We start from the raw sequence: 25748 nt of genomic DNA on the forward strand, positions 1-25748 counted from the left end.
AACATATAAAAAGAGAGCTGGCGAACAACAAGTTATCAATCATAAACGATTCCGTCAACAGTTCGGTTATCTTTAATATCACAAGCAAAATGTGCAACTACTTGAAGTCTTCCTGTCCCCTGCTGGTCCTAGTCCTGGCACTTGGAACGATCTCAGCCCAACCAGCCAGGTCAGCCAAGCAGCAGGCAGCTGCTCCGGCTCCCTACCCATCCGCCGAGGAGCTGAAGCCCGAGGTTCCCTTCGAAGAAGGAGTGCCCGACCAGACCTATGGACCTCCGGATCTCACCTACGGACCTCCGCCCACCGATGCAGTGGAGCAGCTGCCCAGCGATGAGGCGCCACAGGACTTCACACCCGATCCGGATGCGGAGGAGGTGCAGCCCATCGAACAGGCGCCCGCTCGTCTGATCAAGCAGACCAGGAGTCGTCCTCGATCACAGGGACTTATCCTCCTTTCCTCGAGTCCATTCCAAGTTGTTAGTCCCATTCCAAGTGGAATCCCTGCTCCAGTGGCCATTCAAGCCCTGTGGTAGAAACCCCAAAGAACAAGCTGGTTACTGGTTTTTATAAACATTATATTAATTATTGTCTTTTTTTATCCGTTGAACCATTAAAGAACCTTTGTTGTCGATACACCGAATTGATGTACTTACAATATTGTATCGGAGGTCGATATTTTGGGACCCCATGCGGTATGTGGGAGTACCTATACATACATATATATAATTACAAATATAAGAACGATAAAGGTACGCAGATAACTTTAGCTAATTTCGGTTTTTGGGAAATTCTCAGCAGTTGCTTTGGAATGATCTGCCCCGACCTAGGCTACATAGTAAAAGCTAAATAATAATTTATTTGAGAATACTACGTAAAATCACTTTTGGCATTGTGCGGTCCTCGAGTTAACACAGAAATATTCACCAACTGACAAACTGAACAAATATGTATATCTCGTATATCGTAAAACTTTCTACTTAAAATGCTAGTTATTGTCTGGTACGATTGCAGCTAACTGATAACAAAAAATGCTAATAATGCAACTAATTCGCAATAGTAATAAATAAAACAAACTAGAGCACCGCCACTGGAGGCTGGACCAATACCAGTATCGAATAGGTAAACAACTAATGGTAAACATATCCGTAGTCCGAGTGGAACTACATAAAGCCTTCGTCATAAATTCGCACACATTTCGAACTGGCAGAACTTGCCAGGTTCTGATTTTCGACTCAATGGGTTCTGTCGTTCACGATTTGCGCTAAGCTCGCCCAGGTGCCGAAGACAAAGCCAGCGAGTCCGAAGATCAGGATGAGAAAGTCCTTCCACAGCATCCAATTGAAGCGGCCATAGCCAACGTTATAGAAGGTGATCACTTCAATGATTGGCGGAGCGATGAGAGCCAGAGCTGAGCTGCTCACGGCTCCGACGAGCGAGATAATGGAGCCCAGATTGGGAATGCAGGTGGCCAGTAGAACTGTGAAGAAATGTAGGTTATATATAAGAAAATGTAGGATAGTTTATAGAGCACTTACAGGTGAATGTGACTAGCACAACTCGCAAGACTGTGGCCGAAAGGTCCTTGGCCTGCGTGGTATCGAAGTGACTCCTCACAAAAGGCTCCACGATGTTGACGGGCACATAGAACTGAAGCGTATAAGAGAGGAAGATGGCCACCGCCATGGAGATCCGTACCAACTGAGAGAGTCTAAAAAGGTGGAGAAGAGGGTATCGATTTAAAGCTAATATTACTTTGGTTATATATAAAGTCTACTTATTAAGAACATTTATCATCATCAGAACAATAATATCCATTGAGATAAGAAATCCTTTGTCCCACAAGCTAAGATCGTTTGAGAATGGAAAGTTTTTATGAACTTACGTATCGCCCTGCGGCAGATTAAGGGTTATGCTGCCCTCGACATGTTCGCCGTACTTCAGATAGCCGAAGAACCCAACCGCCGTGTACAGGCAGGCCACGATCACCATGCCCGTGTTGAGAACACCAGTGGTTCCGCCAAAGTCCTCCGGGGTGCGCATGTTGTTCTCCAGGGGCAGCACAACGCCAATGCCCTCAAACGCATAGATGGCGGTGCCGAAGTACAGGGGCAACGTGGCCCAGGTGGCCACCGGTTTGACCGTGTGCACATCAGGCAGATCCACCAGCATGTAGGAGAAGGTAATGGCCAGACCGGCCACGGTGAGGAGAGCGGCCACCAGTGAAACTGGAGTCAAGTACTTGAGGTTCCGCACCAGATTCAACAGGATCATGGGACCCAACATTATGAGCAGGTAGATCTGCACAGGCATCTTGTAGTAGTGATCCATTACGTCCTTGATGTTCAGCGCCACAAACAGGAAGTAGACGCAGCAGAAACCGATTTGGGTGATGAACAAGAACGTGGTGACGATCCGTCTGGCCAGGGTGGAATATCGCCTCAATCCCAGTGGTCCGGACTCGAAGCTGCAGTAGGCCACCTCCGAGAAGTCCAACGACGGCTGCTGGAATCGCCGGCACAGCTCGTGGGAGCAGCCGACCAGCATGTGCATGCAGTGGGTGCAGATAATGCCCATGATCATGGTGCCAAAGAGGCCCACATACAGGCCGGCGTTCTTGAAGGCATCCGGCATGGCCAGAATGCCCGTGCCAATGTTGCCCTTCAGCAGATGCACCAGGGTGTCAAAGTTGGACGTCGGGTGCTCCAGGGTGCGATGGTGGGTGGGGTTGTAGCTGGACTTGTCCGCCGGTCCGCGCTCATCGTCTCCCGATCCCGAGGCTGCTGCGTGCACTCACAGATAAAAATCGAAAGAACTATAAGTTTGGTTTCGCAAATACATTATTTATAAAGTAAGGTTTACAAAATGAAATGTTTCTCTTTATTATTAAAAATGTGTTTTAAATTAGTCTGATGATAAATACAAAGACATTACTATCTTGTAAAATTATTGAGAATTAAATCATTTGGAAAACTAATGATTAATAGTGAATAGAAGTGAACAATTGGAACATATCTATTTATACCCGCTATATCTTGTGGCTTTGTGAAATATATCATCATTTAGACCACAAAGGAAAACACTTCATTTTATCACTATGACTTTATCGGTTAATTCTTTATAATTCACCAAAAGTTGGGATACATTGAAAATATATTTCAATCTCACAAATATATTCGTGTCTATCTGACGATTTTTTTATAGATACAAAATTTTAAATGGAAAGGTAGTTTATGTTTTTTTTTTAAGTTTTATTACCTTAGTTTACTAAGTATAATATTTCAATTTATAGACTAAAAATAAAATATTTGTATCTTTCTTTCATACGATTTTGAAATTGAAAGGTTCATTGTATTTAACACTCAAAAATAGTTATTTATAAACATATAATATAGATTAGATATACAAAAGTTTAATAGAGAAATACATAAAATAAAAAGTTCAGGAGTGTTAGGTTTGTAGCCAGGAGACTGACTCACCTGCTAGGCTGTCCTCGCTGTGCACGTTGACCAGCGTGTTGTCCGGCGGAGAGCTGCGCACGGGTCGTGCCGAGGATCCCCTGCTGCCCTCGTAGTCGGAGGCATCGCTCTGCAGGAGCAGCGGCTGGCGTTCGGACATCTTCTTCTTGCGCGGCGCACCCTCGGGAAACTGGAAAGCGTAGTGGTTAATTAATTCACTGCAAGATGCGATGCACTTTATGAAGCGGCCTCCCCGGCTGCACAGAACACACTGAAATTGCCGCTTGAGATGCCCGCTCTTCGCCTCGGAAACTTTCCGCTGACTCAGTTTTCCACGCGTAGGAACAATAGGAGGTGCAGATAGTGCGGCGGATAGTGGACAGCGGACGCGTGCCGGGCGGGCGTGGAAAATTTCGACCATGCTGATAGTCGGGGCGACTCAGCCTTGGACTTGACTCAAAGTGCGATTGATTTGATCATTGCATTACTTTGCATATGGGTCTGATTACGCTCGCTTCGGAAGTCGATATCAAATTGGCGAGCCAAGTCCCCTCGCTAGGGTATAGCTTTAAAACCGAAAACACCGAGAAGTCGCAAAAACAAGCTATACGAGGCGATAAGACCCGCATATCGCCTGCCAAGCCAGCGATCATACCATAATCACCATTATATAATGTGTATCCAGACGGTGAATCAAATATCCACCCATTATTTCTGGTTGTTGGCATATTGACTCAGTAGACGGTGTTACTCAAATTGCAGCTTGGATACACAATACTTCCGATGGTATGGAAAGACTTTTGAATGGGTTAAAGATCTTCAAAGCTAAGAAACTTGATATTTTGAAAGAAAGTTTATCCAAAAAAAAATAGTTTGCAAATTAATAGAAAATAAACTTAATGAATACAGAAATAAATTAGTTTCGGGTGTTGGATCTCGAAGATTATAAAGATACCTTCCTCCTTTTTAAACTGGCATCAAAAAACCACTTTTATTTGAGCAATTAAACAATGTTCCTGAGTATATATACTTTTTTGCTAACCTAAATACTACTTAGCCCAAGAATTAGAACTATTTTCTTAGCGTGGGATCAAGAGGGATTAAATCTAGCCTACCTAGAGCCCGACAAACGCAGACTTAAGTCAACAAATCTTTATTTGAGTGCAATAAAGAAATCAAACAAAGCATCAGAATTCCAACTTATTTTCGTTTTATCTTGCATCACAGCCTTGCACAACGAAGTGCGACATAATTGTATCTTGTTTTCACTTACGGAGAATGTTGCAAATTAGATGGTGTTTCTCAACGTGGGATTGCAAGGTTCGTTGGGTTTCTGTAGTCGTCGGGCAGTGTTAAAATAATAATCTTTGAACTAAAACTGAGAAGGAAAACATAATTAACAGATGAGCGACATAAGCAAAATAAACCCATTCAGCATGCGCGTGCGGATGGTCGGGTGTGTGGGTGTTCTACCTGTTGAAGGTTAGTCAATGGCGTCAGGTCCTCCATTGATTTTTTCCCGCTTGACACTGACAGTGAAATGTGTGGGTGCTCCTGCGAAGGTCACAGCGTCCTGGTGCGATTGCGATTTGAGTTGATAATGTGCAAGCAAGTCAAATTACAAACGAAGTGCTCCGAGAATCCATTAATTACGGAAATTGGGTGCGTGGGGGAGGAGACGGATGCCAATTATCTTTTCCCAGTCTGCGAATCGAATAGAGAAAACATCAACAATGAATCATTGCCTTGTGCTGCTGCTGTCATTTGATAAAATGAGGCTCCACTGTCACCAACTGATGGTGCGTATTTATTTGAAGTCGGAACCGCACTGGCTATCCTTTAGTGCTCTTGTGGTTTTAGGCACATACGTTTCTATTTTCCTCGAATTTAGCTCGCAATCTCGCAATAACAATTGCCTCTCACCCCGAATGTAGCACTGAACCAGCAAAGCAAAACACCAGCAATCGAGGCTGGGTTTTTCCGTATCGCATCTATCGATTGTTTCGGCGATTGGATGGTACAGTACACATTAGATAGGAAATCTAAGCCAAGCCCTAATAAAATATGGAAATTTAGAGGTTTTAAGTCTTAACTTTGCTTTTCTTAAAATTGCTATACATATTTAAAATCTGTTGATAAGTTATCTTAAAAAGTATACTCAACTGTTGAATGTTGTTATAAATGATGCTCCATATTTTACTCTTCTTATAAATAAATATGCTTAAAATTTTTAAAAGACTTCAAAAATTAGATTAGAATTTTTAAGCCATCATAAAGGATATTTGAAATCGTTAAAAAGAGAAAAATTTACATGATTGTCAAGATACCTTTACCTTTACCATTTTTATTATAATAATATTAAAATAATATTCAATACCTTTTATTCTTCCTAAGATGAAATGCTTTATATTCGTATGCCTCAGCTTGAATTCTTAAGTTTCAAATTTGGGCATCTATTAAATAAATGTTTCTATTTTGTCACTAATTAGGTAATCTATCGAACATATATCGAACATATCGAATTAATAACAGTAATAAAGTATTAAAATTAATACAATTATTATCCCTAAAATCTCACAAAATAGCAGTCCTCCTTTTTAAACGATATTTTTGACAACAGTACAGCAGTCAAATGCCCACTGTACTTCAGACCTCATCGCCGGGGTTTTCTGTATTATTTTCACATTCCTGCTACGGTCCTACTTTTGTGTTCTCTCCCATTTTGTGACGTGTCTGCGGTGAATTTATTAAAAACCGCCTTTATCCTTAAATTGCCGGACAAATCAGCCAAAGGAGAGCAACATGGTGGAGCTGTCGAGCGTCATTTCCAAGTTCTACAACGACTACGTGCAGAACACGCCCAAGAAGCTGAAGCTGGTGGACATCTACCTGGGCTACATTCTGCTGACCGGCATCATCCAGTTTGTTTACTGCTGCCTGGTGGGCACCTTCCCGTTCAACTCCTTCCTCTCGGGGTTCATCAGCACCGTCAGCTGCTTCGTCCTGGCCGTGTGCCTCCGCCTGCAGGCCAATCCCCAGAACAAGACCGTCTTCGCCGGCATTTCGCCGGAGCGCGGTTTCGCCGACTTCATCTTCGCCCATGTGATCCTGCACCTGGTGGTGATGAACTTCATCGGTTAAGAACGCACCATCTGGCATGTGGCTCGGATATATTTATAAATAAAATGTAACTCTAATGGTAGATCTTCTTGTAAGCGCCGAGAAAATCGAAGGGTTCCTGTGTGAAATCCAAGTGGAGCTCTGGCTCCGGAATGGCCATCTCAAGGGGTTCCACCTTCTCCGCATAGTCGGCCAGTTGGGGCTCGCTTTTGACCTTGTTCGGTTCGGTGTCCTTGGACGTCTTGTTCTTGGAGGCAGTGCTCCTGGTCTTTTTCGGCACCAGAATGGAATCGTTGACGTTCAGGTTCACCAGATCCTGAAAGACCGCCTGATCCAGCGGGAAATTCATCTTCTGGGTTACCTTTTGGAGGAGTTAAGATGTCCTTTAGAAGCTGTGCAACTTATTTGTAGGCAGGACTTACCTTGGGAGCTATTGAAGCTACGCCCTCCGGACTGAATTTCTTGTCCAGCATGACGCTGGAGATGATTCGAACCTCGTTCTGCTTGCGCACGGTGGTGTTGTACTGGGGCACGGCCAACTTGTCCGCCGCAAAGGGTTTGCGGGATGTCTTCAGATCGCACACCTTGGCCTTTGGGCAGGCCGGCGCGGGGATCTCCGCCCCAGGGCCGTTGCAGGATTCGACGTGGACAGTTGGCGGTGCTGAGGGTGCCAATTGGACACGTCGAGCGGTGCAGTTCCTCTGGTTCACATGGAGTCGGGTTTTACGCTTGTGCGGCATTTCGAACGGAGCCGCAAGGATTACGAGAAAGTACTTTTTTATGCCGCCCTGATCTTAAACAGCACGCCACACTGATTCGGGTATTTTACAACACTGATGAACAGCTGTTTTGCAGTAGAAACTCTGATGAAAGAAAAAATGTTTTACATTTGATTGTAAAATAGTTGTAATAGTTGATTTTAAAAAAAAATGAAATGGGCATTTTATTTATGCTTTATGGTTTATTTTATGGTATTTGTATGTTTTTATTTTAATTGTTATCCTGCTGTCTGCAAGTTTACCCTTTTTGAATATCTACTGTAGCCCGCCGGTTCTGACCTTGTACAACACTGCCCCACCTGCAGCTTTTTGTTGTTGTGCGTTGGATTTGAACAAAATATTTTGATTTCAACCAGAAAAATGGCCTTATCCCGCGCCAGGCCCGACGAACTGCCCAAGGATGCCGTGGTGATCACAGAGGATCAGGCCCTGAAATACCAGTGGAAGATCATAACCGCTTGGGACAAACTCGGTGATGTGTGAGTGCAGAAGAGGTCTCGCCTAGCCGCTTACCTAACAACCAAACCAAAACAATTTCTTTTAGGTGGTCCCTGCGGTATACCCCTGGAATTCTGAGTGCTCTGGCGGCGGGAACGGGTGCGTACATCAATAACCACTACCGCACCAAGCTGCGACTGGGCGGACATGGTCGACTGTCCAGTTACCTGCCCATTGTCGCCGTTCCCGCCATTTTCACCATGCTGACGCACAAGTTCTTCATCCAGCGACCCATTCTGCTGGATCCCCTGGGCGAGTGCCCAGTGTGCATCCAGGTGCGGTCCGCCGCCTTCCAGACGAGTCTGGGCATTGTGTATCCCACGATCCTTGCCCCGTTTGCTGCATTTATGTTCGCCACCCGCTGCTACACGTACCGCATGCCCTCCATCACGGAGAGTCCGCGTGAGGTCTTCCAGTTGTGGCGCAAGATCACCCGCCCCATTGTCCCGGCCCTGGGCACCATCATTTGCCTGCAGGCCCTGCTCACCATGTTCCTCACCGGCCAGGAGACCAAGCAGAACTTCCAACTTATGCTGCGCATGAGGGAGATCGAACACCAGCTGGAGGAGCAGCACCTACCCCAGCGATTCGACTTTTGATTGTTATAGCCTTGTTAACTAGCTGAAATAGAGATGCATTTGAGTTTAAGCCAAATGCAATACGTACCTTAAGTGATTTGTTTCTGTGGTTAGCGAAGTCGAGATTCATTGATATATTTATAATAATTTTAAAACCAACTTCTCTAAAATGTATCGGTGTCTTGTCGATGCTAACTTGTTTTTAATTGTTTAAAGGGCACAAGTGTTAACAAATGAAATCATTGATTTACGAAAAATAAGTTAAATATTATTTGCACAGTTTGGTTGACCCTCGCATTAAGGGCGTTCCACTCTTAAGTTAGCTAGTTCATTTTATAGTTTCAAAAAACGGTTACTTTCACCAGCCCTGGTCTTATCGATAGCCCACAAAGTTTGCCGCATTGTCTATCGGAAGGTGAGAATCCCACACGTTGCTGCAGTCGGCTGACGAAATTGTTTGCATTTGCATTTACTGTTGAAAACGTGAGTAATACATGGTTTGTTTTGCTTGGGCGGCAGTGCGGTTGAACTGACAACATAAAAATAAACAAATGGACACCTTTCTGATTTAATTTGCCATATAATTGTGTAACCCCGTCACGTAGTGTGCAGTGTGCACTTTCACTGCTCCGATTCCGATTTGTGGGCTTTTTTGAGGGGTTAGGGAGCCGCAATTGTCGCGTGGCAACGTTTTGGGTCCAGTACACCACCACCACTCCTCCTTTGTCCATTGCAGAACCAGCGAAATGAAGTTTCTCACCGCCAAGGAGGTGCGCGATGCCTATCTGGGCTTCTTCAAGGAACAGAAGCACATCTACGTCCACTCGTCCAGCACGATTCCGCTGGACGATCCCACGCTGCTGTTCGCCAACGCCGGCATGAACCAGTTCAAGCCCATCTTCCTGGGCACCGCCGATCCCAACAGCGAGATGTCCAAGTGGGTGCGCGTGGCCAACACGCAGAAGTGCATCCGTGCCGGCGGCAAGCACAACGATCTGGACGACGTGGGCAAGGATGTCTACCATCACACCTTCTTCGAGATGCTGGGCAACTGGTCCTTCGGCGACTACTTCAAGAAGGAGATCTGCTCCTGGGCCTGGGAGTTCCTCACCCAGCGTCTCAACCTGCCCAAGGATCGTCTGTATGTGACGTACTTTGGCGGAGATGAGGCCAGCGGCCTGGAGCCCGACTTGGAGTGCAAGCAGCTGTGGCTGGACCTGGGCCTGAAGCCGGAGCACATCCTGCCGGGCAGCATGAAGGACAACTTCTGGGAGATGGGCGAGACTGGACCGTGCGGACCCTGCTCCGAGCTGCACTTTGACCGCATCGGCGGACGCAGCGTGCCGGAGCTGGTCAACATGGATGATCCCGATGTCCTGGAGATCTGGAATCTGGTGTTCATCCAGTACAACCGCGAGTCCGATGGCAGCCTGAAGCAGCTGCCCAGGAAGCACATCGACTGCGGCATGGGCTTCGAGCGGCTGGTATCCGTCATTCAGAACAAGCGTTCCAACTACGACACCGATCTGTTTGTGCCCCTCTTCGAGGCCATCCAGGCGGGCACTGGTGCCCCAGCCTATCAGGGACGTGTGGGCGCCGACGACGTAGACGGCATCGACATGGCCTACCGCGTGCTCGCTGATCACGCCCGCACCATCACTATTGCCCTGGCTGATGGCGGCACTCCGGATAACACCGGTCGTGGTTATGTCCTGCGACGCATCCTCCGTCGCGCTGTGCGGTAAGAAAACTTGGAATAAGCAGTGTCCAAATTTATCAAGCAATCTTTTTTATTTCTCCACAGCTATGCCACGGAGAAGCTGAATGCCAAGCCCGGTTTCTTTGCCACCCTGGTGAACACAGTAGTAGACCTGCTTGGCGATGCCTTCCCGGAGGTGAAGAAGGATCCGCAACACATCATTGACATCATCAACGAGGAGGAGTTGCAGTTCCTTAAGACTCTAACGCGTGGGCGCAACCTGCTGAACCGCACCATTGAGAAGCTGGGTAACCAGACTACCATTCCCGGCGATGTTGCCTGGCGGCTGTACGATACCTACGGCTTCCCAGTTGATCTTACCCAGCTAATGGCGGAGGAGAAATCCCTAAAAATCGATATGGATGGCTACGAGGCTGCCAAGCAGAATTCCTATGTGCTATCGCAGGGTAAGGGAGCCAGCAAGATCGAGGAGATCAACCTAGATGTACACGCCATTTCCGAGTTGCAAGAGAAGGGTGTGCCACCAACCAACGACACCTTCAAGTACAAGTACGAGGCTGTGTCGGAGGAGCGCGACTCTGCCTATAACTACGGTGTGTGCAACAGCAAGATCGTCGCCCTGCGTTTCGAAAACCAGTTTGTTAACGAAATCAGCAGCGGACAGAAGGCAGGCATTGTCCTGGACAAGACCAACTTCTATGCTGAGAGCGGTGGTCAGATCTACGATCAAGGTGCTCTGGTTAAGGTCAACGACGAGGCGAACGAATTCCTGGTGGACCGTGTGTATAACCGCGGCGGCTACATACTTCACATCGGCGTTGTCGAGGGCACCCTGAAGGTGGGCGACGAGCTGGAACTGCACATCGATGTGGAGCGCCGCTGGCTGACCATGAAGAACCACTCGGCCACCCATGCACTTAACCATTGTCTGCTGCAGGTATTGGGTAAGGACACCGAGCAGAAGGGCTCCCTGGTGGTGCCGGAGAAACTGCGCTTCGACTTCAACAGCAAGGCAGCCATGACCATCGAGCAGGTGTCCAAAACGGAGCAGCTGACCAAGGAGATGGTGTACAAGAATGTGCCCATCTACGCCAAGGAGTCCAAGCTGGCGCTGGCCAAGAAGATCCGAGGCCTGCGATCTGTCTTCGACGAAGTTTACCCAGATCCCGTGAGGGTAATCTCCTTCGGCGTTTCCGTCGACGAACTGGAGCAGAACCCCGATTCGGAGGCCGGCGAACAAACCTCCGTGGAGTTCTGCGGCGGCACCCATCTCAGGCGCTCGGGCCACATCATGGACTTTGTCATCAGCAGCGAAGAAGCCATTGCCAAGGGTATCCGACGCATTGTGGCTCTCACTGGACCCGAAGCGCTGAAGGCACTGAAGAAATCTGAGGCTTTCGAACAGGAAATCGTCCGGCTCAAGGCCACCATCGATGCCGATAAGTCTGGCAAGGACTCCAAGTCGCATGTCAAGGAGATTGTTGAGCTGACCGAACAGATTTCGCATGCCACGATTCCATACGTGAAAAAGGATGAAATGCGCAACCTGTTGAAGGGTCTGAAGAAGACTTTAGACGACAAGGAACGTGCCCTGCGCGCCGCAGTTTCGGTGACCGTGGTAGAGCGCGCCAAGGCGCTGTGCGAGGCCAATCCCCAGGCCACCGTGCTGGTCGAGCAGCTGGAAGCCTTTAACAACACCAAGGCCCTGGATGCCGCTCTCAAGCAGGTGCGTAGCCAGCTGCCCGACGCCGCTGCTATGTTCTTGTCGGTGGATGCCGACTCCAAGAAGATCTTCTGCCTGAGCTCGGTGCCCAAGAGCGCTGTGGAGAAGGGCCTGAAGGCTAACGAGTGGGTGCAGCACGTCTCAGCCGCGCTGGGCGGCAAGGGAGGTGGCAAGCCGGAGTCCGCCCAGGCCTCGGGCACAAACTACGAAAAGGTGGACGAGATTGTGCAATTGGCCAGCAAGTTTGCCCAGTCGAAATTGTCTTAAATGCAACAATAACTAAGAAGCAGCCTAGACCTTAAATTACTCACAATTTTTATACACAATTATGCTTAATTCTAATCCGTTGATCTGTTCAAAACAGCGTTTCAGATGAATTTGTACGGCTATTTATAAAATAAAGGCATTTATACATTAAATTAAAGAATAATTTGTGTTTGAGTTGGTGTAAAGGTATTCCTTTTGAAAGTATGTATCTGTTCAAAACAGCATTTCAGATGAATTTGTACGGCTATTTATAAAATAAAGGCATTTATACATTAAATTAAAGAATAATTTGTGTTTGAGTTGGTGTAAAGGTATTCCTTTTGAAAGTATGTACGGAAAAAACCAAAAACTGAACTCATTTTGCACATTTAATTACGTTTCAAACTCTAATGATAATAGTTAAGCCTTATTGAGTATACATTTGATGTAGAATTTGTCAATAACTATTGGTTTAAATATGACACACACAATTTCAAAGAACAAAGACTAAGCCTAAGATTTGTTTTTCTGTATTATCCAATCGACAGCCTCGGCAAAGTTCTCCACCAAAGCGGTTGGTGGAGGCGATGGCTTGACATCCGGCAGATATTTGCCAGTCTTAACCTGAATGCCCTGCATGCCCACGCTCATGGCGCCCACAATGTCATCATTGGCATCCTGAAAAGCAAACAAAAATGAGAAGAGAAGGTCAAAGTATTCAAGGTTCCACTTACATCTCCTATCATCACGCAGGAGGCGGGATCCCGACCATCCAGGGCACCTTCGAAGAAGTACGGATTCGGTTTGCCAATCACCTTGGCCGTTCGTCCTGTGGCAAACTCCAGACCCTTGACAAAGCATCCAGGTCCCAGGGCCAGACCCTCGGCACGCTTGTAGTATTTGCCCTGATGCACTGCCACCAGTTTGTGATTCTTATTCTCCAACAGAACACTAATGAAGAGATAATCTTATAGTTTTGAGAGGATGATGATCTTTATCAGGATGCCCACTTGAAAGCCTCGTTGAGCTTGTCATAGTTAAAGGCCTTGGGAGCCAGGCCAATCACAACTGAATCCTGATAGCGCTTGGTATCCTCCGGCGGAAAGTCCTGGCGCGCATCCTCGGACAGGATGTAGTAGGGATTCAGTCTCTCGTTCTCCACGAAATCGACTGCGGCGCTCAGGGAGCTGTAGATCTCCGAGGGGTCCACTTCGAAGCCAATCTTGCACAGGCGTTTGTGAAGAGTGGCCTTGGAGTCCTTGGTGGTGTTTGTCACGAACTTGACTGCCACTCCAGCTTCTCGCAATCTGCACAATAACAAATTGTGGCCTTAAGAATTTAGGATTTTCTTGTAATCTAGTGGACCCACCTTTTTAAAGCCTCGACTGCATTCGGAGTGGGCTCATCCTCCACATGCAGGGTGCCACTGAGATCAATTAGAGCTCCTTTGATAGACATCCTTCTTAACTGGGCAAAGCTCGCGCTTCTTCTTCCTGCGGAGAACAAAAACATTGAATAGTCTCCAGCTGGTTCGATTTCCGATAGTCCTTTCGATAGGTTTCTGTATCAGCAGGTTGGTTTCCAGGGGCGTAGCAGGGTTTTATTAACCCCTAAAAACCGGTAAATTTTCCTATTTCTCGGGATTTGGTTAAGAAATTCTAAGTCATCAGCTCTTAAAAACTATATACTTAATTAACTGTGGTATAAATAAAAGAAAATGTCTTACTAACTCCTGCTATTCCCTCTTGCACAGCTGTTATTCTGACTACGCCCATGACCACTAGCGATTTCAAAATGTTGTTTTCTACCGGCAGATATTTTCTGGCGCGGATTTCCTTGGATATATCCAGGAAAGCTCAGCCATGCGGTCTCATAGCCAACTACTGCCAGGTGGCCACTGCCCTGCGTCCAAAGAAGGCAAAATCTAATCGGAAGGAGGTAGGATCATCAGTTTCCAATCGAATTTACAAAACTTAAGACATATTTTTGTGTACTCCAACCAGGCGCAGTACTTCTCCGATGCCAAGAGGATCCGTGCCATTGGCGGAAAAGGTGGCGACGGTTGCGTGTCCTTCCTGCAGCTGTGGTGCAATGAGCGAGCAGGTCCGGATGGCGGAGACGGTGGCCACGGCGGCCATGTGGTGTTCCAGGCCTCCAACGATGTGCGAAACTTCAACCACGTGGGCAGTGTCCTGAAGGCCGAGGAAGGAGAGAGTGGCAGCTCTAAGGATTGCCATGGCAAGAACGCCAAGCACACCGTGATCAAGGTGCCCATCGGCACCGTCATCAGGAATGCCCAGGGTCTTATTGTCGGTGATCTGGGGCAGGCGGACCTCATGTTTGTGGCCGCCCGAGGCGGAGCCGGCGGCAAGGGCAACCGCTTCTTCACCACGGACAAGGAGACTAGCCCCAAGGTCTGCGAGTACGGGCCCAGTGGCGAGGATCTCTCGTACACCCTGGAGCTGCGCAGCATGGCGGATGTGGGCCTGATTGGCTATCCAAACGCGGGCAAAAGCACCCTGCTGAATGCCCTAACTCGAGCCAAACCAAAGGTGGCCCCCTATGCCTTCACCACGCTGCGTCCTCACTTGGGCACCGTGCAGTACGATGACCACGTCCAGCTCACCATTGCCGACCTGCCCGGACTCGTGCCCGATGCCCATCTCAACAAGGGCCTGGGCATTCAGTTCCTCAAGCACGCCGAGCGCTGCACCCTGCTGCTCTTCGTGCTGGACGCCAGTGCCCCGGAGCCCTGGACACACTACGAGCAGCTGATGCACGAGCTGCGCCAGTTTGGAGGACGCCTGGCGAGTCGCCCGCAATTGGTGGTGGCCAACAAACTGGACGTGGAAGAGGGCCAAGGCAACTTTGAGGAGCTGCAGCGGAGGTTACAGAATCCCGTGCTCGGCATCAGCGCCAAGATGGGTCACAACCTGGGACAACTCCTAAATAGCATACGCAGAGGATACGACCGCCACAAAAACCTGGCCCAGGACTCCAGTTAAAGGCCATTGTTTGAGTCCTTTTCGGATTGTTATTTTTTATAAATTAAACTTTAACCTTATGAGCTAAGCAAGCGGAAAACATTTGACTACAATCCCTCCTCGGATGTGGGAAGCCAGAAAGCCATGTTGGTGCATGCGGAGGCCAACATCATGTACTTGGGATTGAACTGGATGCATTGCACCGGCCCCGGATGGTCGCCATTCAGCACAGAGACCTTGTTGCCCGTATCCGCGTTCCAGATGTGTACGCGTCCATCGGTGCTGCCCGAGAAGATGAACTGCGAGTCCGGGCTGAAGCTGGCCTCAATGGCGATGCCCTTGTTGTTCGGATAGCCGGTGAACGTCTGCAGCGGAGTGCCGTGGAAGGCGTCGACAAGTCGGATGACCGATCCATTTGTGCTGATTAAGATGGTTTTGCCATCTCGCGAAAATTTCAGGCCCGTCCAGTCGCACTCCTTCTCCTGGTTGAGTTTGAAGGTGACGAAGGGACCCTTGTCAAAGGATCGCAGGTCGTACAGCTTGATGCTCTCCGAATTGACGCCGGCGGCGAAGATCAGACCCTCGGGATCATAGGCGGCGATGGGTCGGCCGGAGAGGTGCATCAGTCCCTGGCAGTTGGGCGAGCGCAGGTCCCACAGGCGCAATGTCTTGTCCAGGGAGCCGGAGAGGAAGGTGTCTTCTACAGGCGAGATGCACAGCGAGATTACCTTCTTGGTGTGGCCGGGGAAGTAGCGCAGATACTTGTTGTCGTGCAGGCTCAGGTAGCGGATGGTGTCGTCCACCTTGGTGGAGCTGTGGATGGCCGTGTTGTTCGCGTGCGTGAAGTGGATCAGGTCGACGCCGTACTTCTTGGAGTTCACCGTGCGCGACTGCGTCCCCTTTTCGCAGTCGTAGATCACGATCTGGTCGTCCTCGCTGCACGAGATGAGGTGCTCGCCGTTGGGCGCAAAGTCGATGGCGTTGATCTTGTCCGTGTTCTCCCGGAAGATCTTGGCCACCTTGAAGCTGCGCACCACGGGATCAATTAGTTTAATCTTCATTTTGGTCCGCCGGATTCAGTTAGGTTTGTTGTCAATAAAATCTTTTTTTTGACGCAAGGCTTTGCCAGTGATGGCAGACGACTCGATAACTAAGTCATCGAAATCGAACCCATGAACTTGTTCTGAATCATTAAAGCGGAACCAGTGACCAGATTTTAAAAAAGGATCTGGAACTACTAACTGTTTTTTGAATTTCTGAATTCAAATTTAACAAGCCTATTTTATTTTTAAAGTATTTATATTAAAGCATTGATATACTTTTAGAGATAAAATATTATATCGTAAATACCTTCAAACATCTCAAAAAAAGTTTTCAAAACTAAGAAAGAAATCCTACAGGCTCTTTAAAACTCAATTGATATTATAAAGTACAAAGAAGAAATCCCAAAAAATCAAATTTCCCCAAAAGCACTTTAAAACTGGAGGAAAACCTAAACGCATAATTCTATTTCGAAAATATATTTTGGTCAACAACAAATTTTAAGTAAAGCGAATGCGATGTAAAGCGATAGAAAGGAAAACAACATTAATTTAGCTACATTTGAAATGTACACAGTGCAATTGCTAATGGACTAATTAATTCGTATGCGGCGGCGGGCAATCACAGGTGTTGCTGTGGGTATTGCCAAGCAGATCCTTGGGGTCAACGTACACGGTGCCCTCTTTGCCTCGAGCAAAAGGTGTTTGTCCGTTGGTTTGTAAGTAAAAGTCGCCATGTATTCTGAAAATTACAATTTCAAATGATTACTTTTCATTTCTATTCGAAGTCTAACAGCCAAGGGCAGTCGGTACTCACGTCCTGGGGCAATGGTGGCCCATCACCACCGGCGGGCATGTCTCCGAAGTTTTGTTTTGCTTAAAGTCCGACCATTTCTTAGCGGGCACAGCGTCGAATCCAATGGGATACCGATCGGAGACACTCTCCGCCCAGAACCACCAGCTTCGCCGATGGCTGGACAGGTCGTTGTCGCTGAGCATCTTGTAGTTCCGCTTGGGACAGCCGGGCTGCAGACTGCCTCCGCCGTTGGGCCAGAAGTCCGCCGTGCCGGTGCTTGTCGGAGCTCCATATAGCCAGGCATCCGTGTGTATCACGTCCACGAACTCCGCATCGCTGGCGGACAGGTGGGAGCCCGGATAGAAGAGTGGAAAGGCAGGATCCAAGGCGGAAATTCTTAAAGAAAATTACGAAATACGTCATTAAAAAAAATTGAATTAATATTAAGTTAAAGATGTAAAGCATGGTTAAAAAAAATTAAGGGATTTGACCTCACTCTAGAGAAATATGTGTTTACTAACAACAATTGAAAATACTATTATAAAATTTAAAATAAAAACATTATGGTATTAGCTGATATCAGTTACAAATTAAAAAGAAATCTATGGCTGTTGGAGAACCCCTCTCACCTCTTCAGCTTTCGAACGCCCTTGGTGCGCTTAATAATTTCGCGGCCGACGAGTCCGGCCAGTTGGCCACCCATCGAATGACCCACGATGTGGAACTTGTCAATATCCAGCCCGTGGTCGAACATTTGAATCAGGACCTTGGCCAGCTCAGGGCCCAATTGCTTGAGGTTGGGGAAGGCATCGAACATGTAGTTGCCATCGGCGAGTTCGCCCCAGTCCAGGACGATGAGGTTGGTGTCCTTTCGCTCCAGATAGGCCTCGGCTATGACGTGAATGCTCTCCACATCCGGATCCTCCAGGTAGCCATGCAAATAGAGAACGGTGTTCTTGCCCAAGTCCAGGTGCTCATCCTCCAAAAGACTCTGGAAATCGGTTAGGTCATAGATATCGCTATCAGCTACCGTGGGTCTGCAAGAAAAGATTAAAATTAGGCTAATTCTCGGAAAGAAACTTAGGATCATGCGGTAAATCATTGCATATGGATTAAAAATAGGTACAGTTTTGGAAAAAGAACCTGAAAACTCAGGATCTTATGGAAATTTAAATACATTCTCTTGAAATTCAGTTTATCATTGGTATATTTTTGATAATTAGACTTAAAAAACGTGAGGTTCTATGGATATTTATATCGTTATATAGGTTTTATAGGGTTCTAACTTACCCGTAGTAAAGAATAAACTTTGCCGTCGTCAGATCTGCCTTGGAGTTCTTGAGGCCGCAGAGCAACCCTGATCAATAATAATTACCGAGTCGTATTAGTGGAATTTTCCATTTTCGCTTACTCACTTACTGGATTTGTTTTTAATGGCCTTGTGCATTTTTCCGGGGGGCTGTCGGCTATTAGTCCATAAAATGATTGATTACGTGGCCAGTGGGTTGTCCGGATATCCTCTGCTCCCATGCGGTGATTGTCAAAGACTGGGCCGGACACTCGCTTGGCCGGATTAACGTGATGTGGCCGGGCCTGCACTGAACCATGGGCATTGGAATTGATAACTCTAATTAAATTTCAATCTTTTTCGGATAAGATAGCGAGTGCGTCCGAAAAAGCCTTGCGACATGAGCATCGTGGATCGTGAATGGTGAATAGTGAATCACACGAGTGGCACCAACGGCGGCAAAGTCCGGCCGGGAGGTCCAAAACTTCGCCCGTCCATGCATCATTCATGTGAGCATGTACACTGTACAGTGGAACATCCGATTTTGGGCACTTGAGTATTTACGGCCCCCTACAATTATTCAGCCACTTCGATGGGCTGAACAGCTTTAATCGTACGTTAATCCCATTATGCACTCGAGTAGTAACTTTAAGGTCAGTGTACGCAGGCAGTAAATGGGAGCTATTAAAGCATTGTCGCCACTTAGTCTACTATTTCAACAGCCAGTTAATTCGGAATCCACATTCAATTAAAATTGCAACACTAACGACTTCCCCCAAGAAAAGTGACGAGGATAATCACAGAGTTACCCAGTCTTTTATTAAAAATTATATCACCTTAAAGAGTGTAATAACTATAAATGGAGACTTTCTTTATTACAATTAGCTGTTATAGTTCAAAAACATTGTATGCTAAATACTAAAAATTAAATCAATAGTGTAATATAAGAAACTGATAATATAAGTTCTGCTTAAATACTTTTTCATCCTTCTATAATGGCAATTTGGCACTACACTTTATCAAGGAAACCATTGAAAACTTATTTCATAGAAAATATATAACCCTCAAAAATAATCTAAGCAATAAACCATTTTTATAGGCTGCTAAAAAAGATGTAAAACTTTGATCTTACTCCGCCTTAATGGTCTCAGTTCAACAAGCTGTAGGGCTCACTGTCCATTGCCACAGATTACCTTAACCCAGGGTCTAAGTGAACCAACTACAATTACAATGCCTAAATATGCAGACTTGAAATTACAGCAATGCCAAACAAACACACTTGTAGGGTACAGTACTACGTCCTTGGCTTGAACGATTAAGCTTTGATGTTGCAGATAAATTGTTGTTTTTATAAGGTGAAAGTATTTAGGAAAGGATTGGGATGATTCAATCTTAAAGACTGCGCTGAAACCTGTTTGTTCCGAAGCGTATAGTATAAGAGCTGTTGATTTTTATAGGGGCTTTATAATAATCTGGGGATCGTGAATATTATGATTGTTATTAATAAAATGTTTTTAAAATTCCCATCTCCAAGGAATATTATAGTTAAAAATGTTGTAGACACGTTTTATAATTATATTTAATTAAGAAAAATAGTAATTTAAAAATAGATATTATTTTTATATCCATTTAAATGGTTATTAAAGCACGTATTTCTAGTATGTTCGACCTAGGAAAGTTGCCCTGTGACACTGTGTGGGGAAATCGTGGCCCCTGACCCTGGTTGTGCTTCCCCAACGCGGTCGTAATTTAAGTACCGGCCTTTTTTGCCTCAATTTCGCCGCTGTACGGCGGACATAAATAAAGAGCACTTCAATTTATATTCCGGCTTATCGGGGGAAAATTAGCCGTCAGATAATGGTGTCGTGGGGCTCGAAATCGGCGCCAAGCACTTGGCGGAAGGCACACAACAACGTCTAGCAAAACGCGCCACTTGGGGGAATAGAAAAAATAAAGCTAAAGTAATGCGGCAATAATTGTAATAACACCTCAGTATTTTTTAAAATATTCGCCTAATTAATTCATACCCCATAGAGTACATATTATTTATTACAAACTTGTTTCGCCGCCGGCGCAGGTGGTTGGATAGGTGGATCAGTGGACGGAAAACGGACGCGGAGATTGCGACGCCAGTGGGGGCACTTGATATTGGTCCGGATTCGCCTGTCTTTGGGCACACAAACACCTTGGTTTTCCTATATACACACATAATTGATTGGTTCCACCCATTTGCCCAATCAAATTTGCATCTTATTCCCCCATTGACTCGCCATTCCGCGGTGATTACGATGACATGGGGGCTCAAGCGCCAGGTCAGGCGAATAATTCGATGGCACTTACGAGTGGGGGGACTCGGAATCGAAACCGAGAGTTAGGCAAACATCTACCCACGCGCAGCGAAACGACTTGGTAAACATGCGCGTCGCCCCGTCGCAAAAGTCCAACTGATCTCTCGCTCGAAGCTGCTCGCCAGCGAAACTGCTAACCGAACGAAACCCACAAATAAGCCCCAACTATCGCCAGGTGTCGGTTGGGGGACTATCGATATCAGAAAAAATAAAAAACAATATTAAAATATAAAATTAAAACTAAAGAATTAAAGTTATATAACGAAAATATGGCATTTTTTAATAAGAAACTCAATTTTTATACTATAACATCATTTCATCGTCTTATAGATATCATTGCTGACTTCAAAAAATAGTCTTGGTTTAACATACTAAAAATATCATCCTTAACATAAATAATTCCAAATATATTTCAAAGTTTGTTTTAAATAATAATAAAACCCTCTTAACTTAAAAATCTCCAAATAAAATGGTTTTCCAAATAAAAAACTATAGCCCTATATCAACCGTGCCCCCTAATATAACCCTTTCAAAACTCCATTGCCTTTTGTTTCACTACAATTTTATTTTGCATTCAGATGCGTTCAAATGTTCCAAACTCTACACATGTTTTTAATAATGATTTTTATGCCTATGGTAATTTTTATATATAATATAAGTATGTAAGTAGTAATGTTTAGCTGTGTCGCGTTTAGTGGGTCTCCTCCCATGCTGGCCGTGGTGGCACCTCTCCGGTTAGCTCCTTCGACTCCCTTCCATCCATCCGTCCATCCTCCAGCATCGGCTGTAGCGTTAAACACCTATCCGGGATCCACTACAAGTTTCCGTTCTTAAGTGCTGTTGCTACATATAATATGTTTTGTTGCCGGCGTTAAATACATACAGTTTTTAAAAATAGAATAAAAAAGATGCAAGAAGGTTGATTACGCTGTAAACAAATGTACAAAAATATATTATTGCACACGGACACACAGAAAGGGTAAGAGACACGGCCACGTGGTGGTGGAGATGATACCGGGAAAGAGACAGAAAAATATATGGTACAACATTAGTATCGGTTACGGTGATAGCTTGTGGTCCACTGCATTCGCACGTTAATCATTTGACATCTAGCTTCGTTATCTTGAACAAACAACAGGGCAACAGGGTGAATTTGAGTCATGGCGAGGAAGATTAAACACACTGGCTGGAGACAGCGGGAGGCAAACATCACACTTCTTGTGGTTGGCTACTCATCCTCTAACATTCGGAGTCAGCCTGGGGCGGCTCCACTGCCGCCGCCGCCGCTGCTGCCTGGCCGTTCATCTCCTGCAGAACACCATCGTCAGCCGCCGGCTGTGGCGGCGGTTCCACGATCAGCTTCGAGTTCATGGCGGCCTCAAGCTTGGCACCCATGCAGGGCGGCACCGCCGTTCTAAACACATTCAGTTCCATTTCTACAGCAGGATGGCAAGGTAAATTAAAGCTACTCCTCAGACGGACATTTGTTTATAATTAAGTGGTCTAACTCTTTGAACCTCTACTCGATGCTTAATAAATTGGCATACTTAATACGTAAACATATTCTGGAATCTTAAAAACTATTAGGATCGATATTCTATCATAAAAGAGATACCCCACATATTTATAACTATTATAACGATCCTTGCTTACCTGCTGCTATGCCGGCAATGGCCTGTGCAGCAAAATGCTTGACGTCCACATCCGTGTCCGCATTCAGTTTGTCGAGTGTGGGCTTCACTTGGGCGTCGATGACGCTGGCCTCCAGGAAGGGCGAGATCTTCTGCAGGGTCTTTGCCACATTGAAGCGCACATTGGCCACGGGATCGGCGGCCAGCAGGAGGACTGTGGGGAGCAGCAGCTTGGTGGTAATGTCTGTGCCGCAGACCTCTGCCAAAACGTTCAGACAGAACAAGCAGGTCATTCCTGTTTAACAAAACAACCATCAAATCTTTAAAGTCCTGGAAATTTGTGAAGCCAACACTCACTGTGCAAATAGTTCTTGTTGCGCGACATAACCAGAATCATGGGAATGATGGCCTGCTCGGCCCAGGGGGCTCCGAACTGCTCAACCAGTTTCTTCATGTTGAGGGTGGCTGCCTCACGAATGGCGTACACATGGTCGTTGAGCCAGCCCATGCAGAGACCGCGCAGCTTTTGGTCGAAGAACTCCTGACCCAACTGGCCGGCCAGAGCGGGCATGTACTCGATGATGGCCAGACGCACGCGCCACTTGGAATCCTCGGCCAGCTCGACGATGGCGGGCAGGAGCGACTGTGATAGCTGCTGAATGCCGATGACGTCGTTCACGCAGTCCAGGTTCGAGATGATGTTCAGACGGACTTCCGGGCACTCATCCTTGAGCTGGATGAGGAACAGGGGCAGCAACTGTTCCACCGTCTGATAGGCGCCCAGCATCGGACTCAAACCCATGATCACAGAAGCCAGAGCTGACTTCACATGTGGATTGGGATCCGAGACAAGATCGCGCACATACGGCAAAATGGAGCTTAGGATGATTTGCACCTGGTTGACCTTGTCCAGGTTGGCACAGAAGTCCTTCACCTTGGTGGCCACCGCAGCGCGAACCTCGGCCTCGGCGTCCTTGAGCAAGTACTGGAAGGCGGGAACCAAATCGACCCTAGTAATCTCCGGTCCCACTGCCTTCTGCAGGTCCACGAACTTCTCGGCCACCATGTATCGCACCCTCCACGAGGAGTCGCTGGCGCACTGGCGCAGCGTGGGCAGAACCAGCTAAGAAGTTGGGAAGATATTGTAAGTAAGAGTGTGTGGGATTTGGGTGCGGATCCACTTACGTGCTCCACATCATCCTGGGGCAGCAGCTGGGCAATGCTGACGCAAGCCTCCACAGCCAGCAGGCGAACAGAGTCCTGAATTGAGAGAAAGAATTAGTAGTTTAAGTTAGCATAGAATAATAGATATTTTTATAAATTCAGGACATTTATGTATCATATTTTAAGTACATTACAAAAAACTAGTTATATACCTGATCATCCTGTGCCAGCTGCACAAAGTTCGGAATCAAGTCGGACTTGAGGTATTCGGTCTCCACGACCTTGGCGAACTCGCCCAGCTTGTTGGCTGCTGCGCGACGCACCATGGGTGTCTCGTCCTGGCACAGCTTGCGGAAGTTGGCGCGCAGCTCGGCCTTCACCGGCTGTGTGACCCGTGGATAGCAGACCGAGAAGAGTCCGCAGGCGGAGGTGCGCGAGGTGAACCAGTCGCCGGAAACCAGGCGCTGCAGCGTCGGCACCACATGGATCTCCAGATCCTGGGCACTGTGCTCAGCGGCCACGGTGCGCAGAGATTCTACGGCCTTGTCCCGCACCACAGTCTCCTCCACGGTGGCCAGACTCTCTAGGGGCGGGATCAAGTACATGGCAAACTCAGGTCCGCCAACGAGACCTGGGAATTGGAGGCGGGATATGGAATTTTTGTAAAAATATATTCGATCTATTTACTCACTTGTAAAGTTGCCCAGTTGATCGGCCAGGGCCAGCAGCACCTCATCCTCATCGTATATGGTCTCAGTGAGGAAGGGAATCAACTCGGACCGTGTGCGCTCTTCGCCCAAAGCCAGGGCGATGGTCGACAGCTTCTTGATGGAGTTCAATCGAAGCTGTTTGGTAGGGGGGGAATAAGAAATATAAAAAGTTCATTAAAGGCAACATTTTAAATAAAATAAGATAATAAAAGTAAAACAAATGTTTTTTTTGGAAGAGCAAACCGGATAACGACTGTATTATTTTATAAAATTATATTAAATAACATTGAATAAACATTTACTTTGAATCATTTGAAAGAAAACATTTTGATCTCTAAATTGTTATTCAATTTGAAGGTATTGATGTTCTATTCAAATTTAAAAATACATTAAAAATATAATTTTTTCGGCATTGCAAAATTATTATTATTACAACTAATGGTTTAATAATATAGTATTTCGATATGCTGATAGGAAAAGCTATTTCTCACAAAGAAAATTTAAATACAAGGCGTGGTCTAGAATAGATATTATATTATCAAAGTTGATCTGCTGATGAAGCACAGAAGTTTTAGTGAGTCAATTTTAAATATAAATGCATTCTGAAAAGTGGAAAGTAAGGAGTATAGAAATAGGCTTGAGCATCTTTAAAGGCTAACAATTTGTTTTTCAGATAAGGTGGGCATTTAGATAAGATTCTTTGTTTTATACATAGAAAAGATTTAGTTTCCCTTTTTGATAATATTAACTAAAGTCTCGTCTTTCCTTAAAAATGAGTAAGTCGCAAATGATATTACTGATAAAAACCTTGCTTCTATTTATAAAACTAGAAGTTGTGAATTGTATTTGCAAATAACTGGTGCGAATAAACGCAGCCAGTAATATGTAGGTAGGTGTACATAAAAGTAAGATTATTGAATCTAAGTAATGCGTGAAGAACATTGATAAATCAATTTATAACAGTGGTTTCCCTGGTTATACGGCAAAACATTAATCTTGTGTGTATCGAATTTTGGTATAATTTTCGATGCACGCGCTCTTCCTCTTCCCACCCACCAACACACATAGCCATGCACACACAGTGACGCATTTTTGCACAAATACCACGAAACCCCGTGGATTCGGGCACGCTTCCCCCATTTAGCACCAGAATATTTCGCCAATTGGTTAAGCTCCCTGATCCTAGGCGTCACCCTGGGCTGCCAACTAACCTGGACATCCTCGTTCTTCAGCTCGTCGATCAGAACCGCAATGGGGTACAGGGAATCGTCGACCGATTTGTCGCTCGCTGCCATTTTTTCCGCTGTTGCTGCTGCTCACACACAAACGCACTGAAAATCGGTTTTTCTATTCTGCAGCCAATCAACGAGATTTCGCCCTCTGGCCTTAGCAATTTGATTGTTTTGGGGTCACAAAGTAGTCTCGCAAGTTTTTTCTTTCTTCCTGCTGCAATTCGCTAGTAATCAACACAATATCCTTTGATTGCTTTCCAAACGAAAATCGTACGTCGTGCAAAATTATTTTTTTCCTTCAAGTGACACAACGGTAGAGCTGGGACCAAAATCGATAGTTGTTGGATGCTATCGATAGGCCGATGACTATTTAAAAAATTTTGTTTTATTTGAGGGGATGTAAAATTTGGAGCTTGCAAAAACGAAAAAATTAACG

General features: G+C 46.2%; 11 protein-coding genes across 20 annotated transcripts; 5 read left to right on the top strand and 6 right to left on the bottom strand.

The window, feature by feature from the left end:
- The first annotated feature begins 27 nt into the window (after positions 1-27).
- Positions 28-560, top strand: LOC108036118 (uncharacterized). Its single transcript, XM_017112102.3, has one exon. It carries the CDS (start codon positions 90-92, stop codon positions 531-533), a length of 444 nt encoding a protein of 147 aa, XP_016967591.1. The 5' UTR covers positions 28-89; the 3' UTR covers positions 534-560.
- On the bottom strand, positions 559-5436 carry LOC108036116 (proton-coupled amino acid transporter-like protein CG1139). 7 transcript variants are annotated; one of them, XM_017112101.3, is made up of 7 exons: positions 5324-5416; positions 4929-5159; positions 4729-4833; positions 3477-3645; positions 1883-2789; positions 1536-1708; positions 559-1477 (listed from the first exon to the last, which is right to left on the bottom strand). In XM_017112101.3, the coding sequence occupies exons 4-7, from the start codon at positions 3613-3615 to the stop codon at positions 1233-1235; spliced, it is 1464 nt and encodes a 487-aa protein (XP_016967590.1). In that variant the 5' UTR covers positions 3616-3645; positions 4729-4833; positions 4929-5159; positions 5324-5416; the 3' UTR covers positions 559-1232. The 7 variants fall into 7 exon arrangements, with proteins under 7 accessions (XP_016967590.1, XP_016967588.1, XP_016967589.1 ...); XM_017112099.3 differs by lacking the exon at positions 4729-4833 and having other exon boundaries at positions 5379-5436; XM_017112100.3 differs by lacking the exon at positions 4729-4833 and having other exon boundaries at positions 1883-2777.
- Positions 5437-6127: 691 nt separating this feature from the next.
- Positions 6128-6657, top strand: LOC108036153 (dolichyl-diphosphooligosaccharide--protein glycosyltransferase subunit DAD1). The gene has a single exon (XM_017112144.2). The coding sequence runs from the start codon at positions 6258-6260 to the stop codon at positions 6594-6596; it is 339 nt and encodes a 112-aa protein (XP_016967633.1). The 5' UTR covers positions 6128-6257; the 3' UTR covers positions 6597-6657.
- LOC108036152 (protein PPP1R35 homolog) lies at positions 6593-7434 on the bottom strand. Its single transcript, XM_017112143.3, has 2 exons — positions 6998-7434; positions 6593-6936 (listed from the first exon to the last, which is right to left on the bottom strand). Exons 1-2 carry the CDS (start codon positions 7313-7315, stop codon positions 6649-6651), a joined length of 606 nt encoding a protein of 201 aa, XP_016967632.1. The 5' UTR covers positions 7316-7434; the 3' UTR covers positions 6593-6648.
- Positions 7435-7631: 197 nt separating this feature from the next.
- On the top strand, positions 7632-8619 carry LOC108036151 (uncharacterized). Its single transcript, XM_017112142.3, has 2 exons — positions 7632-7833; positions 7899-8619. The coding sequence occupies exons 1-2, from the start codon at positions 7715-7717 to the stop codon at positions 8449-8451; spliced, it is 672 nt and encodes a 223-aa protein (XP_016967631.1). The 5' UTR covers positions 7632-7714; the 3' UTR covers positions 8452-8619.
- Positions 8620-8825: 206 nt separating this feature from the next.
- Positions 8826-12303, top strand: LOC108036082 (alanine--tRNA ligase, cytoplasmic). The gene is made up of 3 exons (XM_017112031.3): positions 8826-8913; positions 9167-10171; positions 10235-12303. Exons 2-3 carry the CDS (start codon positions 9177-9179, stop codon positions 12138-12140), a joined length of 2901 nt encoding a protein of 966 aa, XP_016967520.1. The 5' UTR covers positions 8826-8913; positions 9167-9176; the 3' UTR covers positions 12141-12303.
- Positions 12304-12495: 192 nt separating this feature from the next.
- LOC108036083 (haloacid dehalogenase-like hydrolase domain-containing protein 2) lies at positions 12496-13654 on the bottom strand. The gene is made up of 4 exons (XM_017112032.3): positions 13489-13654; positions 13130-13426; positions 12854-13070; positions 12496-12797 (listed from the first exon to the last, which is right to left on the bottom strand). Exons 1-4 carry the CDS (start codon positions 13629-13631, stop codon positions 12633-12635), a joined length of 822 nt encoding a protein of 273 aa, XP_016967521.1. The 5' UTR covers positions 13632-13654; the 3' UTR covers positions 12496-12632.
- Positions 13655-13826: 172 nt separating this feature from the next.
- LOC108036147 (mitochondrial ribosome-associated GTPase 2) lies at positions 13827-15203 on the top strand. The gene is made up of 2 exons (XM_017112135.3): positions 13827-14057; positions 14123-15203. The coding sequence occupies exons 1-2, from the start codon at positions 13893-13895 to the stop codon at positions 15122-15124; spliced, it is 1167 nt and encodes a 388-aa protein (XP_016967624.1). The 5' UTR covers positions 13827-13892; the 3' UTR covers positions 15125-15203.
- LOC108036149 (WD repeat-containing protein 82) lies at positions 15131-16252 on the bottom strand. The gene has a single exon (XM_017112136.3). The coding sequence runs from the start codon at positions 16162-16164 to the stop codon at positions 15211-15213; it is 954 nt and encodes a 317-aa protein (XP_016967625.1). The 5' UTR covers positions 16165-16252; the 3' UTR covers positions 15131-15210.
- Positions 16253-16607: 355 nt separating this feature from the next.
- LOC108036154 (inactive pancreatic lipase-related protein 1) lies at positions 16608-20700 on the bottom strand. 2 transcript variants are annotated; one of them, XM_017112145.3, is made up of 6 exons: positions 20568-20700; positions 18359-18537; positions 18230-18296; positions 17569-17976; positions 16961-17335; positions 16608-16885 (listed from the first exon to the last, which is right to left on the bottom strand). In XM_017112145.3, exons 2-6 carry the CDS (start codon positions 18384-18386, stop codon positions 16741-16743), a joined length of 1023 nt encoding a protein of 340 aa, XP_016967634.1. In that variant the 5' UTR covers positions 18387-18537; positions 20568-20700; the 3' UTR covers positions 16608-16740. The 2 variants fall into 2 exon arrangements, with proteins under 2 accessions (XP_016967634.1, XP_016967635.1); XM_017112146.3 differs by having other exon boundaries at positions 18359-18532; positions 20568-20674.
- Positions 20701-21227: 527 nt separating this feature from the next.
- Positions 21228-25638, bottom strand: LOC108036124 (serine/threonine-protein phosphatase PP2A 65 kDa regulatory subunit). 3 transcript variants are annotated; one of them, XM_050885084.1, is made up of 8 exons: positions 25292-25637; positions 24062-24215; positions 23583-24001; positions 23392-23466; positions 22564-23329; positions 22229-22501; positions 21459-21503; positions 21228-21389 (listed from the first exon to the last, which is right to left on the bottom strand). In XM_050885084.1, exons 1-7 carry the CDS (start codon positions 25373-25375, stop codon positions 21499-21501), a joined length of 1776 nt encoding a protein of 591 aa, XP_050741041.1. In that variant the 5' UTR covers positions 25376-25637; the 3' UTR covers positions 21228-21389; positions 21459-21498. The 3 variants fall into 3 exon arrangements, with proteins under 3 accessions (XP_050741041.1, XP_016967598.1, XP_050741040.1); XM_017112109.3 differs by having other exon boundaries at positions 21228-21503; positions 25292-25636; XM_050885083.1 differs by lacking the exons at positions 21228-21389; positions 21459-21503 and adding an exon at positions 21533-22011 and having other exon boundaries at positions 25292-25638.
- Between the last annotated feature and the right edge of the window lie 110 nt (positions 25639-25748).

This window comes from Drosophila biarmipes, chromosome 2L, assembly GCF_025231255.1.
Source record: "Drosophila biarmipes strain raj3 chromosome 2L, RU_DBia_V1.1, whole genome shotgun sequence".
NCBI lineage: Eukaryota > Metazoa > Arthropoda > Insecta > Diptera > Drosophilidae > Drosophila > Drosophila biarmipes.